Source organism: Alternaria hordeiaustralica (genome assembly GCF_023758085.1).
Source record: "Alternaria hordeiaustralica strain BMP 2776 chromosome Unknown scaffold_2, whole genome shotgun sequence".
Taxonomy (NCBI): Eukaryota; Fungi; Ascomycota; class Dothideomycetes; order Pleosporales; family Pleosporaceae; genus Alternaria; species Alternaria hordeiaustralica.
This window is the reverse complement of record NW_026056774.1, coordinates 131,240-144,023: the sequence shown is the minus strand read 5'-3', so window position 1 is coordinate 144,023 and position 12,784 is coordinate 131,240. Positions and strand designations below refer to the sequence as shown.

Sequence of the window (12,784 nt, the reverse complement as noted above, 5' to 3'; positions counted from 1 at the left end):
CACCAGCGCGAAGGCCGATTGTGCGCAGCGGCGGTCGAGTTCGGGCAGGATGCTGTGTGAAAGCGTGACTGTGGAGCTGGAAGGCATGACGAAGGTGACGGAGCGGATACCACAGACGAGCGAGTCGCGACGAGAAAGCTGGTTCGACATGTGAGTTGTACATGCAGGTTCGGATATCGGCCCTGAGGTGTGGTTGGCGTGGCTACATCATAAGGTAGGAGCGCTGGGCGCATTGGCCAATGGGCGCGCAGGGGACCGGTCGTGCATTCCGAGTTTCCCTGCTCTGGCGGCGATCGTGGAGTCTCTGTGCCTGGGCTTGGCTGCTGCTCCCTGCTCTCCACTAGTCCCGCTACTGACGCGCCAACCCGTCACCCAGCCCGTTGCAGCCTCCTGTTTGCGCGCAACTTCACTAACCAGCCACGGCCCAGCCCCGACTGTTTGTGTTCTTACGATATAAACCCGCTCGAGCTGCCCTCTCTTCCAATTCCTCATCCAGCATCCTCAACCTCAGCACCTCTCAACTCACCTTGACTCACCCTCACTTCGATACCTAGTATCCTACTTCAATATCCTCTCCACCAAAAACTCTCTCCACCACCCACAGTCAAGATGAGGTCTTACGCCGTTCTCGCTGCCACCTTCGCCGGTGCTGCTCTTGCCCAGGACATGCCCATGCCCAGCGGTGAATGCGCCGTAAGTGTCCCCACTGCCATTGACTATCCCGGCCAATGCTAACCGTCGCTTAGAACCTGTGCATCAACAACATGGCCACCATTGCCCAGACCGAGTTCCAGTGCGAGAGCTCCGACATCAGCTGCTTCTGCACCCAGTCCAACTGGGCTTACGGTATCCGCGACTGCACCCGCCAGGCCTGCGACGCCGACCAGTCTGCTTCCGCCGTTCAGTGGGCCTACGCTCGCTGCGCTGGTGTCGCTGCCACTGGCTCTGGCACTCCCGCTGCTCTTCCCATCTTGACCTCAGCCGTCGCTAGTGCCACCGCTGTCCAGTCTGATGGCTCAGCTGTCACCTCCGTCATCACTTCCGTCGTCAGCGAGGCTTCCAGCGCTGCCTCCAGCGCCGCCTCTGGCCTCGAGAGCGTCACCTCTTCCATCGCCTCTGAGGTTAGCTCTGCTATCAGCTCTGCTAGCGGTGCTCTCGCTTCCGCCAGCTCAAGCATTGCCTCCGAGCTTGCTTCCATCACCGAGTCCGCCGGCAGCGCTGCTTCGTCCGCTACCGACTCCGCTGGCTCTGCCCTTGCCTCTGCCACCGACGCTGCTGGCTCTGCTGCCTCCTCCGTCGTTGATGGCGCCGCTGCCAAGGCCACTGGCATGCCCATCCTCGCTGGTGCCGGTATCGCCGCATGGCTCCTCCTCTAAGCGTCTCACCTTCACGTCACAACCAAGGTCCATGCTCGATGGAGTAATGTGTATAATGACTGGTAGCATCGGGTCGGTAATGCGAGGCGGGCTTTGGATACGTGGATGCATGGCGCAGCTTTCTCTTCTTTCCTAACGAACACTCACGCGAAGGCATAATGATAATGACGGATTCATTGTGCCTGGGCAGTCTTTTATGACTGCGATTGATACCCCGACATGGGAAATGGATGGGCCATTAGCATTGGCTCCTGTAGATAGTAACTCAATGATAAGCTCTCACGACATTACTCTTTCCACCTTTACTGTGTTGACACTTACTGATCTTTGTCCTCTTTGCCCTAGTGTCACCGCCCTCGGGACCACTGTGTAGCCAACTGTGTCGTGAAGCACTCGCCATGAATACGTTGCCCAAACCCACATCGCGTTGAGCTACACAGCTCGCGCCAAGCATACGTGGCACACTGTCACAGCAGCAATTGGCGCAAGTCACGCAATGACCACAATGGCAAGTAAACAAGTCGACAACTAAGTCAATCGCGCAACTCAAGACATGTAGTCAAAGACATGAAGTCAACTTAACCTCCAGCCTTACCCTCCACTTTTATCCTTTTCCGCCCCAGCAGATCATCAGCATCAGCCTCAGCCCTGTGGGGGCGCATTTCTTCTCCCACACGCTCCGCGGCCCCATATATGAGTGGTTTGTGCGTCTGTCGTGCTTACAATTCCACATTATTCCAGCAACTACTTCTTTTTCTGGCAGTGCTGACGCGTATGTACCGGCCGGGTGCAGATCGTGTGTATCAGATTGCGGGTGATCAGGAGGGTGTTGTGGGGACTAACGGGTAAGGCATGAAGCGGATGTAGAGCAGGGACCATGTGTTTACTACAATAACGTTGCAGAACGGTGCGGAACGATGTCAGTGCATAGGCGGGTGGGTGTGGATGCGGGGACTGGACTGGGTTGAGGTCCGCGGACGATGGTGATCACGATGGTGGTGGGATGGGTAGGCTGGTGGGAGGGATGGTGGGAGGGATGGTGCGTGGGTGGCTGGCTGCGCATGGGCGGGAGCCGCGGGCTTCCGGTGGGCATGGGCGCGATGGTACGCGTTATTTCGCGTGAACATGTGGTAGGAGTTGCTGCATCTTTTAGCAAGTAATCGTTTTGCTATTGCTGGTCTTACGTATGGTGTTCTTGACGTCGTGATTAGCTAAGGTCGTCTCAGCCTCGTTGTTACCGGGATGCCTCGTTCCTGCCTTACAAGCAATGCGCTCAACAAACTCTGATCAGACGTATACAGTATGTACCTTGTCTTCTGTCGTGCTTCAAGTACTGAAGATTCGCATGCCGTACTACGGAATTGATGGTCTTACAGGCGCTAGCGGTACTGCTGGACGTCGAATACACTCTCTGCGTCCAATCCATGGATACCTAGCTGTTGTCCTCCTTAGCGACCTTCTGCGAACCCGTACAAATACCGACTTTTGTGCATAGAGATTGATGATTTCTCTCGGTTTTAATGAAAGACACGTGCGCTGTCGTACTGCGCAGCATTAATTTGTCTTCACAAACGTGTAGACGACCAAGTATCTCGTGGCGTGCATGCTGACATATCTTATTTTAGTAGTGGCTTTGAGCAGATTGTCGTTGACTCTACTTGCCTTGTTCACGAAGGAGGTCTTGAGCAATAGTCATAAGGTTATGTCAAGCTGCAGTTGACACCGCGGACGTTCTGGACACATCTGGTTACCTAGATCAAAGCATGAAAGAAGGAGATTGCTTATCGGAGCAAACACTTCATCACTTTATCTACGAGACTAATAAGTATCATGTTATGATGAAAAGCTCTACTTCTTCTACTATCATCCCAGGGCTGATATTGCGCGAACCGCACGGAGTTTCACTATCACCTGGGCAGAGACACACAATCATGACTGCCGAAATCGAGAAGAAATTCACGAAGACAGAGACGCCACAAGATGTACACCTAGCCATATCCAAGAGCATCATCGTTACAGAGCCCAACAACGATGCAACTGGCGATATAAACCATATCGAGAAGAAGCCCGAAAAGCTCACATTCGAACCAGCGGCTAGCAGCGATAGTTTCAGACCCGGTTCTACGTACAACTCACAAACTATGGTTCAAAGCACACTCACAACGATAGAGGGGCTGGAAGCGCCGTCTACGAGTAATCCGCAACTTGGTCTACAAGCCCCAGAAAGTGTACCTCTTCCAGTTCCTTCACCAATCATTCGCCCGATCTTGTTAGACAACTACAATGCGACGCGGCAACCGCTTGGTTCTGTGCTTCCAAAGGCCCGGTATTATGGGGATGTTGTTCTTCATTGGGCCCCATCGTTCATCAACCGCCTGAGCCTTGGATGCTTCATCGACTGGGAAATCCGAATGAGTGCGCCGTTAGGCAGACAAGGAACATGTGGGACAAAGTATCGGAGGAGATGGTGCAAGAGATGACGGGAAGGGGTACGAGCCGTATAAGCACGCGATCATGGAAATGCGTATACATGGCGGTTCCTGTCGGCATTGTGGGCAGGAGTGTGAGAGCCCGGTTTGTGGATAAGCTTCGTTGGAGCCCGAGTATGTGCGAGGTTTCTATCGGTTAGGACGTGTTGAGTGGCATCAGCGGTGATGGGAATGCCATGGATCTTCATGACGATCATGCAAGAAATGTAGTTCCTTTAGTAGTGCACCAGTTAACATCAATAGTGACATAGCATTCCAACATCACAAATGAGGAAGGCGAGTCGATGAGATCAAGAAAAGTGAATTGCATCGCGGGCCTGTTCGGCACTCCGCGTCATCTATATACCCAAACGCCGTAGAACAAAGGAAACTCGTTAACCCAGCAGACCGACCCGCTGTCTACCACTTCAACTTCTTGTCCTTGCCGATGAACTCATCAATGATATCCAAGTAGTACTCCTTGAGGTCCTCGACCTTAGGCACTTCATCGCTCTTGCTGTAGAGATCATACGGGTTAAATGCCTTGACGGCATCCAGCATGCGCTCATCCTTGCCATTCATCATCCACTTGTACGCACCACCAGTGTGCCACGGGTAGAAAGAGTGATACCTGATCATCGCAAGACCCTCATCAGGGATACTGCTCTGCTCCTTCATGATATGGTAGAGGTACTCGTCGTGGCCCCAGCTCAACATGACATTATCCATGCCGCAGCCAGGCGTGTAGATGCCGTGCTCGGTGCTGTAGATGTCGTCCTTGTAGTCTGGGTTGTTCTTGAAGGTGTCCGGGTAGATGATCTTGGGGGAGTAGGCGCAGCCGACGGGGAATGTGTCGCCGACTACGTCCCATTGGCCCTGCGCGTCGAAGAAGAAGAGGAGCTTGCCTAGGTCGTGGATCAGGCCGACGAGCTGGAACCAGCGTGGCTTGCCGTCGCGGCGGATGGCTTCGGCGGATTGGAGGAGGTGCTCGATTTGCGAGAGCGAGGTGTCTGGGTCGGATTCGTCGATGAGCGTGTTGAGCTTCTCCATGGCTTCCCAGATGGTCATCTCGGCGCGTGTCTTGCTGTGGAAGGCGTTGCGCGCTTTGAGGTTGTAGGCGACGGTTTGCTTCTCGTGTTGCTCGCGGTAGAAGTTCTTGACGCGGTCGCATGCTTCTTCGTATTGGCGAAATTGGGTCTTGTCCTTCTCGGCATCGAACTCGGATTGCTCGTAGATGTCCTTTTCCTTTTGGGTTGCGGTGCCGTTCTTGACCTTCATGGCGGCCTTGAGCACGTTGACGTCGTCGATGGCGTCGGAAGTCGCCTCGAGGGCAAGACCATCGCGGTGGTCGTTGAAGTTCTCAGCCACGTTGGGCGTCTCGAAGATGGCGCCGGGTGCCATGGTGTGAAAGGGTGGTTGGTGAAGATGAGGGGTATCTTAGAAGTATGCAAAGTGCGACAAAGCTCTAGGCTGTAAAGTGATGTTTGAAGATGTAGATGAGAATATGGTATGATTGATGTGTATTCGAGACAAGATGAGAGGAGTACTTATCCTTTCCGTACCTCGATACGACGCAGCATGGTATTGCCAGAACTAGCAAACATCATCACTTCCGAAGTAAGCCCAGCCTGAATTCCTGGAGTCAGATTTCTCATCGTCTCCATCTTTGAGATCCACTCGTGGAGGTCACTCCGCACTACGTAGGGCCGTCGTAGGCTCGAACAAAGATAAGTCTGCACCATGAGGCAATTCTCCCCGTTTTGGCAATCTGCCGTTGAGCAATCGGAGCGAGATCTGGGGTTCTGGAAAGGCGGCTAGGGGTCCAGTTTGGCATTCCGCCCGTAGTGGTTGGTTAGTTGCGTTAGATCTGCCGTGGTTCGGTGGGCATGCATCGTGCGCGTCTCTATGGGGTTGAAGGGTGCAACTTTCGCCGCTCGTGTCTCGGAACGGCAATTCTCGCCGCCCCAACAGCCGATGGATTTTTCACCTCGTCGTGAACACTCGGAAGGCTGCAGTAGCCCAGAAAACGTGATGCACTATGACGCCCCAGCTGGCTCCAACTCCAGCCCCTCCAAGCACGTGACGCTCGGTGCCACCTTCCCCGACAAACCCCACGAACACGTTGGCTTTCCTGGGCGTCGTCTCCTGCGAAAATTTCGCGTGAGGCTGAAGCGCGTCGAGCGCGTATCAGAAGCCTCCCCGGACCGAAGCTACGCCGGCGGGGGAAGCATGGCGGGGCAGCATCGGTCCTCGGAATGAATTATAGAGTCAATCACGGTTGACGTATGTCCTGAGCCATGCCGGAAGCGTAACATTCAGCCACAATATGCAAGCTTCCAAGCAATGCGAGCAAGCCTGCCCCTGGCCTGGCCAGCAACACCCCACTGCTACTAATACCCAAGTAAAGCCGGAGTCGCGATGAATCCCGCCCTCTCCAAGTTCATGCTCAAGAGTACACCCAAGAGTATCCTCAACCCACAGCCCGAAATGAATACCGCTATCCCTCTCAACACTGGCGCGACCATCCCCGCCCTGGGTTTGGGAACGTGGCAGTCTGCGCCTGGCGAGGTCAAGAAAGCTGTTGTCCACGCCATTGAGAGTGGTTACAGACACATTGACTGCGCCTTCTGCTACCAAAACGAGGATGAAGTCGGCGAGGCGCTGCAGGATGTTATCTCGCGCGGAATCGTGAAGAGAGAGGACTTGTTCATTACCAGCAAGCTCTGGTGCACATTCCACACTCGCGCTGAGGAGGGTCTGCAAAAGAGCTTGGACATGCTCAAGACACCCTATGTGGATCTCTACCTCATGCACTGGCCTGTTCCCATGAACCCCAAGGGTAAGTCTGATGTCTTCAGACAAGACGAAAACACAACTAACAAACGCGCAGGAAACCACCCCCTCTTCCCCAAGCACGAGGACGGCTCGCGAGACATTGACACCTCCATCACCCACCAAGACACATGGAAGAACCTCGAGAAGTTGATCCAATCACACCCTGACAAGGTCAAGGCCATCGGTGTCGCCAACTACTCCGTCAAGTACATGGAGAAGCTTCTGAAAACCGCTACCATCGTCCCCGCCGTCAACCAGATCGAGAACCACCCACTGTGCCCACAACAAGAAGTCGTCGACTTCTGCAAGGAGAAGGGCATCCACATCACAGCCTACAGTCCGCTCGGAAGCACAGGCTCACCACTTTTCAAGGACGAGGGCGTCAACGAAGTCGCAAAGAAGCACAGCGTCGGCCCTGCCGTTGTACTACTGAGCTACCACCGTAAGTTCCACCCACCCAATTCCTCACACCCACATTACTAACTCATCACAAAGTCGCCCGCAACTCCTCCGTCCTCGCAAAATCCGTAACCCCATCCCGCATCGACGAGAACAAGAAGCTCATCTCCCTTGACGACGAGGATATGCAGAAGTTGGAGAAGATTCACAAGGAGAAGGGTATTACCCGCTATGTATACCCGCCATTTGGCGTCAACGCTGGGTTCCCGGATAAGCCCAAGGGCATGGATCTCAGCGGACCTTGACTGTTTGGAACAAGCAAGTTGTAGGTTGTGCATGTAGGATAGGAACAAAAATCTATACCCAACAAGACATTGGAATTTCCACCACCCTCAAGAAACACCAAGCGAATAAGATGTTCTTAGGGTATTCTAAAGCCTTGAGACGGTTCGTGTGATGAGATGAGAAGTCAAGTCAACAAATCCCTTGATCCAAGACCATGTCACTTGTTCATGCAAGTTACTCAAGCAAAACGTGCCATTAAAACCTGTCCACCAATCCACCCACACCAACCTATCTACCAATCTACCTACCCATCCACCCCCCATCAACAGTAAGCACCTCCCCACTAACATACGCACTCGCCGCGCTCCCCAAAAACACCACCGCGCCCTTGAAATCCTCAGGGCTCCCCCACCTCCCCGCCGGAATGCGACTCAGAATACTCTCCGCCCTCTTCTCATCCTTAATCAACGCCTCATTCATATCCGTCGCAATATACCCCGGCGCAATCGCATTAACACTAACCCCCTTACCCGCCCACTCATTCGACAGCGCCTTGGTAAGCTGTCCCACACCCCCTTTACTCGCCGCATACGCCGGCACCGTAATCCCGCCTTGGAAGGTAAGGAGGGAAGCAACGTTTATGATGCTTCCGCGGCGGCCTAAGGGCAGGTCCGCGGGCTGTGATAGCATGTGTGCGCCGACGTCGCGGCAGAGTTGGAAGACGGAGGTCAGGTTTACTTGCAGGACGGCGTCCCAGTCTTCGTCGGGGAATTGGTGCGCGGGGTGTCGCTTTTGGATGCCGCCGCAGTTTAGCAGAATGTGGATTCTGGGAAAGTCGGCTAGGATGGTGGGGATCAGGGCGGTGATGGAGGGCTTGGAGGAGAGGTCGGCTGTATAGATTGTGGCTTTGCGGCCGAGGGATTCGATCTTTTGGCGAGTGGTTTGGTTGCTGGTGTCGCGCTGGGGGGATGGTTGTTAGTGGGTGGAGGGGACGAGGAGAGAGGGGAGAGGGCGTACTTGGACGAGGAGGATGTCTGCTCCTGCTTCTGCGAGCGCGAGAGCCATGGATTGACCGATACCTCGTGTTCCGCCTGTTACGAGGGCGGTTTGGCCCTCGAGCGAGAAGAGCTGCTGTACGGATGCCATGTTGATGTGTTGGTAGGCGCGGTTCGGAATGCTGTCGGAGAGGAATTAGAGCTGAGATAACGAGCAAAAGGTTATTTGGTGGTCTAAAAAGACAAGCAACTTGAACAAACAACTTCAGGAATCTAGCAAAAGGCAACCAAGAAGTTTGGAAGCCTGCGGCAGAAGTCGACGGCTTTTCCTGCAGCGCGATGTTGGGGCAGCTCGGAACTGCCTCGGAAAGCCAACCCCACCACCCAAAGGAAGCGTCGGCATCTGATGTCCCGCCATTTCAAACGCCGAAGGTGGAATTTGTCTCCATCTGTTGCTGTACTATGAGGCAAGGCGCGCCGAGTTTCTGGCGCGTGATAGCTCCCGATGCTTTGCGAGATGAACTGATGCTCCAGCGACCTTCTCCCTCACTTCACAGCTTCAACCCTGCATTGCCGTTGAGCTGAACGTTACCATACCACGCGTGCTAAGCTTCACTTATACATTCATACTTCCGAGTGCACTACGAACCACGACAACATGTCTTCAGAGAGCAAACCAGACGTTGCGCAGGGTGCGAGAAACATCCTCGCCTCAGTACTCCATGGAGCAAAAGATCTGAGAATCGTATGCCGATGTAGAATTCCCCCAGACCTGCAGACACTAACATAAAGCCAGGAAAACCGCACTCTCTTCCCACCGTCCCCAACAGAGCTTCAAATCAGCGTCCGCAGCACCGGTCTCTGTGGTTCAGATCTCCATTACTACAGACACTACCGCAATGGCGACATCATCGTGCGAGAGCCCATGTCGCTGGGCCACGAATCGGCTGGTGTGGTTGTAGACGTAGGTTCAGAGGTGTCGGGGTTCAAGGTTGGAGATAAGGTCGCGCTGGAAGTTGGACAGCCGTGCGAGAACTGTGAGAGGTGTAAAGAGGGGCGGTATAACATCTGCAAAGGCATGAAGTTCCGGAGTAGTGCAAAGGCGTTTCCGCATGCTCAGGGTACGCTACAAGATCGGATCAATCACCCGGCTGCTTGGTGTCACAAGTGAGTCTCGTTTCCGACGTGGTTGTTAATAGTGCTAACGATGAACAGGCTACCAGAGGATATGTCGCTGGATCTAGGAGCCCTCCTCGAGCCTCTCAGCGTCGCCATCCAAGCATCGAAACGCGCACAACTAGCACCGGGTTCAACCGTGTTGGTTTTTGGAGCCGGTGCTGTAGGCCTACTTGTAGCAGCCATGGCGAAGATATCAGGTGCCGGTACAGTGGTCATAGCAGACATTGACGCTGGGCGAGTGCAATTTGCCGTCGACAATAAGTTTGCGCACCACAGCTACACAGTGCCTATGAAGCGTGGAAGCACAATAGAAGAACAGCTGGATATCGCGAAGGAGGTAGCTGCCGAGGTCGGAAAGCTGTCCAAGGAGAGTGGTGGTGAGATTGGTGAGGTAGATGCCGTATTCGAGTGCACCGGTGTACCATCCTGCGTTCAAGCATCGATATATGTAAGTTCGCCCGGCCTAGTTGAGTCGAGTGAACACTAACAGCTCCAGGCCACACGACCCGGCGGCAAGGTACTGCTAATCGGCATGGGCACGCCCATTCAAACACTACCAATTTCTGCAGCTGCACTTCGCGAGGTCGATATCCTTGGTGTATTCAGATACGCGAACACGTACCCCACTGGTATTGAAGTCGTGTCAAAGACAGGCGATGATTACCCTGCCTTTGCCAAGTTGGTAACACACACCTACAAGGGCTTGGAGTCGGCAGTCGAGGCATTCGAGATGGCCGGAAAGACCAAAGATGATAGCGGCAAGCTGGTCATCAAGGTTGTGCTTGAGACTGGTGAGGAGGAGAAATCGAATCTCTGAAGCAGTCAGTAAAAGTTGGTGTTCATACGTGTAGAACGATGTAGCAATAGAGCGATGCAGTTGCGATCTCGATCTTGTTCGACGGACAATAGAAGTCCGATCCCATCTTTCCCTCTCAGCACTCATTTTGGTGTTGGTAAACAAGTGACGTATGCGGGGAAGCACGGCGGTATTCCAGCCTCAAGCATGTGAACTGTCGCTAACCCTCTCTTTCTTTCACCCACGCACCACGGCCCCAGCCTTCCCCATCATCGCCATCCGTCTCCACAACGCGAAATCTTCGCATCATACCCCAGAATTAGTGAACGACTTCCCATCGCAAACCGGCCTTTTTGCGCGGAGTAATTTCGCCCTACCCGATCGAAAGAGGAGATTTTCCCCATTCGCTCAACTCCGCCTTTTGTGCCTGGGCATGGGCGCGACGCGACTCCACGCGTTCCCCACACTTTCCACTTTCCGTCAACACAAGATGCATTTCTCCACAGCGCTTTCGCGTTCCGCATCTGCCATCGACGTAATGCTCGTGCCGGTGATCCGGTCCAGACGTGGCATGTGCGGCTCAGCGTAGGGAAGTTCGCCGCGTGATCTAGGGCCTTGTACCGGGGGGAAGGAATGACGGGTGGCTTCAAGACGCAGTGATGGATATTGGTTTACGCGGATGGTAGGCAGGACGAAACTCGGCGACTGGATATGGAGGAGCAGCTGCTTTTGCGTCTTTGAGCCTAGTTTGGACCCTGAGAGGAGCTTTGACCAAGGTAGGATTCTGGGGGGATTGAAAGTCGGTGTATTCCCGTAGGTGCTCAGTCGAGCATATATCTCCTCGCTCTTACTGTAGAGCTCCTCCGAATCATAACCTTCTCAATCACCTCCCTTCCACCCTCCCACATCCACCACAATGGCACCCGCGATCCGCAGACTCCGTATTGCCGTCGCAGGCCTCGGCCGCATGGGCGCTCGCCATGCCAACCACTTCCTCCACCGCACACCCAAGGCTGAACTCGTAGCCGCATTCACACCCGCTGAGAACGAAATCGCCTGGGCGAAGGAGAATCTCGAGCCATGGGGTGTCAAGATCTACACCGACTACGACGAGATGTTGAAGCACGAGGGTCTCGAGGCTGTCTGTGTAGCTACCGTTACCACAGTCCATGCCGAGCAGACAATCAAGGCGATTGAAGCTGGAAAGCACGTCTTGTGTGAGAAGCCGCTCAGCACAAAGTTGGACGTGGTATGTATCTTGTCCATCCTGTATCCTGAGGGTCTATAACTAATCGTACTATCTAGGTCCACCAAGTCCTCGACACCGCAAAGCGCAACCCACACGTCAAAGTCATGTGTGGTTTCTCCCGCCGCTTCGACTCCTCCTACCTCCATGCCTACAACATGACTCTCAACGGCGACATCGGCCGTCCCACGATCCTGCGCTCACAAACCTGCGACAAGTAAGCAACGCCTCCATTTCCCACAAGCACACACACAACACCCACTAACACGTCCGCCCCCACAGATACGACCCCTCGGGTTTCTTCGTCGCCTACGCCGAGTTCTCCGGCGGCATATTCGTCGACTGCAACATCCACGACATCGACCTCGCGCTATGGTACTTCTCCGCCGAAACCCGCGGCCGCACCCTCCCCATCGTAAAATCCGTCATGGCCGTCGGCGTCACAGCCCTCGAACCCGACCTAGCCAAACACGGCGACGTCGACAACGGCGTCGGCGTCGTAGAATTCCACTCCGGGCAAATCGCCTACTTCTACAGCTCGCGCATGAACGCCCCCGGCCAGCACGACATGACTGAGATCATCGGCACAAAGGGCAAGTTGGCTGTGAATTCAAACCCCATGACGGGTTTGCTGGAGAGCCATATGAGCAATGGGATTAATAGGGAGATACCGCAGAATTATTATGAGCGGTTTGAACAGGCGTTTGTGGAGGAGGCGAGGCAGTTTACGGATGCGGTGCTTGAGGGGGGTGAGGTGCCGGTGGATTTGCAGAGTAGCATGGAGGCGGTTAAGATTGGGGTTGCATTGCAGGATAGTTTGAGGAGTGGGAGGAAGATCTTTTTTGATCAGCAGGGTAATCGCATTGATGATGCGAGGGCGAAGTTGTAGGTGGGGTTGGCAGGAGCCTTGGGCATGTAGGTGGATATAATTTCGGATCAAAAGTGTGATCGTTATAATTTACAATGGAGTACCAGTTCATGGTCAGTCACCATGTCACAACATCAAAGACGCAAACAATGTGCAAGGAGCAAGAGATCAGTGGGGTGGGTACAATGTCTTCTGGTATTTCTGTGGCTTTTGCTTCGACCAGAACCCTTCTCAAGGGTCATATCATACGACGTCTATCTACCATCCATCCATCCATCCATCCATCCCAGATCATACCATCAATCATATCGTGTCGTTACATGAAAGCGTGCGCCCA

General features: G+C 54.1%; 6 protein-coding genes across 6 annotated transcripts; 4 read left to right on the top strand and 2 right to left on the bottom strand.

Annotated features, from left to right (window-relative positions):
* Positions 1–609: 609 nt before the first annotated feature.
* Positions 610–1,376, top strand: J4E84_001528 (uncharacterized protein; the record flags this gene model as incomplete). Its single annotated transcript, XM_049384160.1, has 2 exons — positions 610–693; positions 747–1,376. The coding sequence occupies 2 exons, from the start codon at positions 610–612 to the stop codon at positions 1,374–1,376; spliced, it is 714 nt and encodes a 237-aa protein (XP_049247516.1).
* A 2,888-nt stretch (positions 1,377–4,264) lies between these two features.
* Positions 4,265–5,245, bottom strand: J4E84_001527 (uncharacterized protein; the record flags this gene model as incomplete). The annotated part of the gene is made up of 1 exon (XM_049384159.1): positions 4,265–5,245. One exon carries the CDS (start codon positions 5,243–5,245, stop codon positions 4,265–4,267), a length of 981 nt encoding a protein of 326 aa, XP_049247515.1.
* Positions 5,246–6,262: 1,017 nt separating this feature from the next.
* Positions 6,263–7,383, top strand: J4E84_001526 (uncharacterized protein; the record flags this gene model as incomplete). Its single annotated transcript, XM_049384158.1, has 3 exons — positions 6,263–6,683; positions 6,735–7,121; positions 7,175–7,383. 3 exons carry the CDS (start codon positions 6,263–6,265, stop codon positions 7,381–7,383), a joined length of 1,017 nt encoding a protein of 338 aa, XP_049247514.1.
* A 280-nt stretch (positions 7,384–7,663) lies between these two features.
* J4E84_001525 (uncharacterized protein) lies at positions 7,664–8,509 on the bottom strand (the record flags this gene model as incomplete). The annotated part of the gene is made up of 2 exons (XM_049384157.1): positions 7,664–8,323; positions 8,381–8,509. 2 exons carry the CDS (start codon positions 8,507–8,509, stop codon positions 7,664–7,666), a joined length of 789 nt encoding a protein of 262 aa, XP_049247513.1.
* Positions 8,510–9,016: 507 nt separating this feature from the next.
* On the top strand, positions 9,017–10,354 carry J4E84_001524 (uncharacterized protein; the record flags this gene model as incomplete). The annotated part of the gene is made up of 4 exons (XM_049384156.1): positions 9,017–9,103; positions 9,155–9,525; positions 9,574–9,985; positions 10,034–10,354. The coding sequence occupies 4 exons, from the start codon at positions 9,017–9,019 to the stop codon at positions 10,352–10,354; spliced, it is 1,191 nt and encodes a 396-aa protein (XP_049247512.1).
* Positions 10,355–11,249: 895 nt separating this feature from the next.
* J4E84_001523 (uncharacterized protein) lies at positions 11,250–12,468 on the top strand (the record flags this gene model as incomplete). The annotated part of the gene is made up of 3 exons (XM_049384155.1): positions 11,250–11,582; positions 11,639–11,796; positions 11,862–12,468. The coding sequence occupies 3 exons, from the start codon at positions 11,250–11,252 to the stop codon at positions 12,466–12,468; spliced, it is 1,098 nt and encodes a 365-aa protein (XP_049247511.1).
* Between the last annotated feature and the right edge of the window lie 316 nt (positions 12,469–12,784).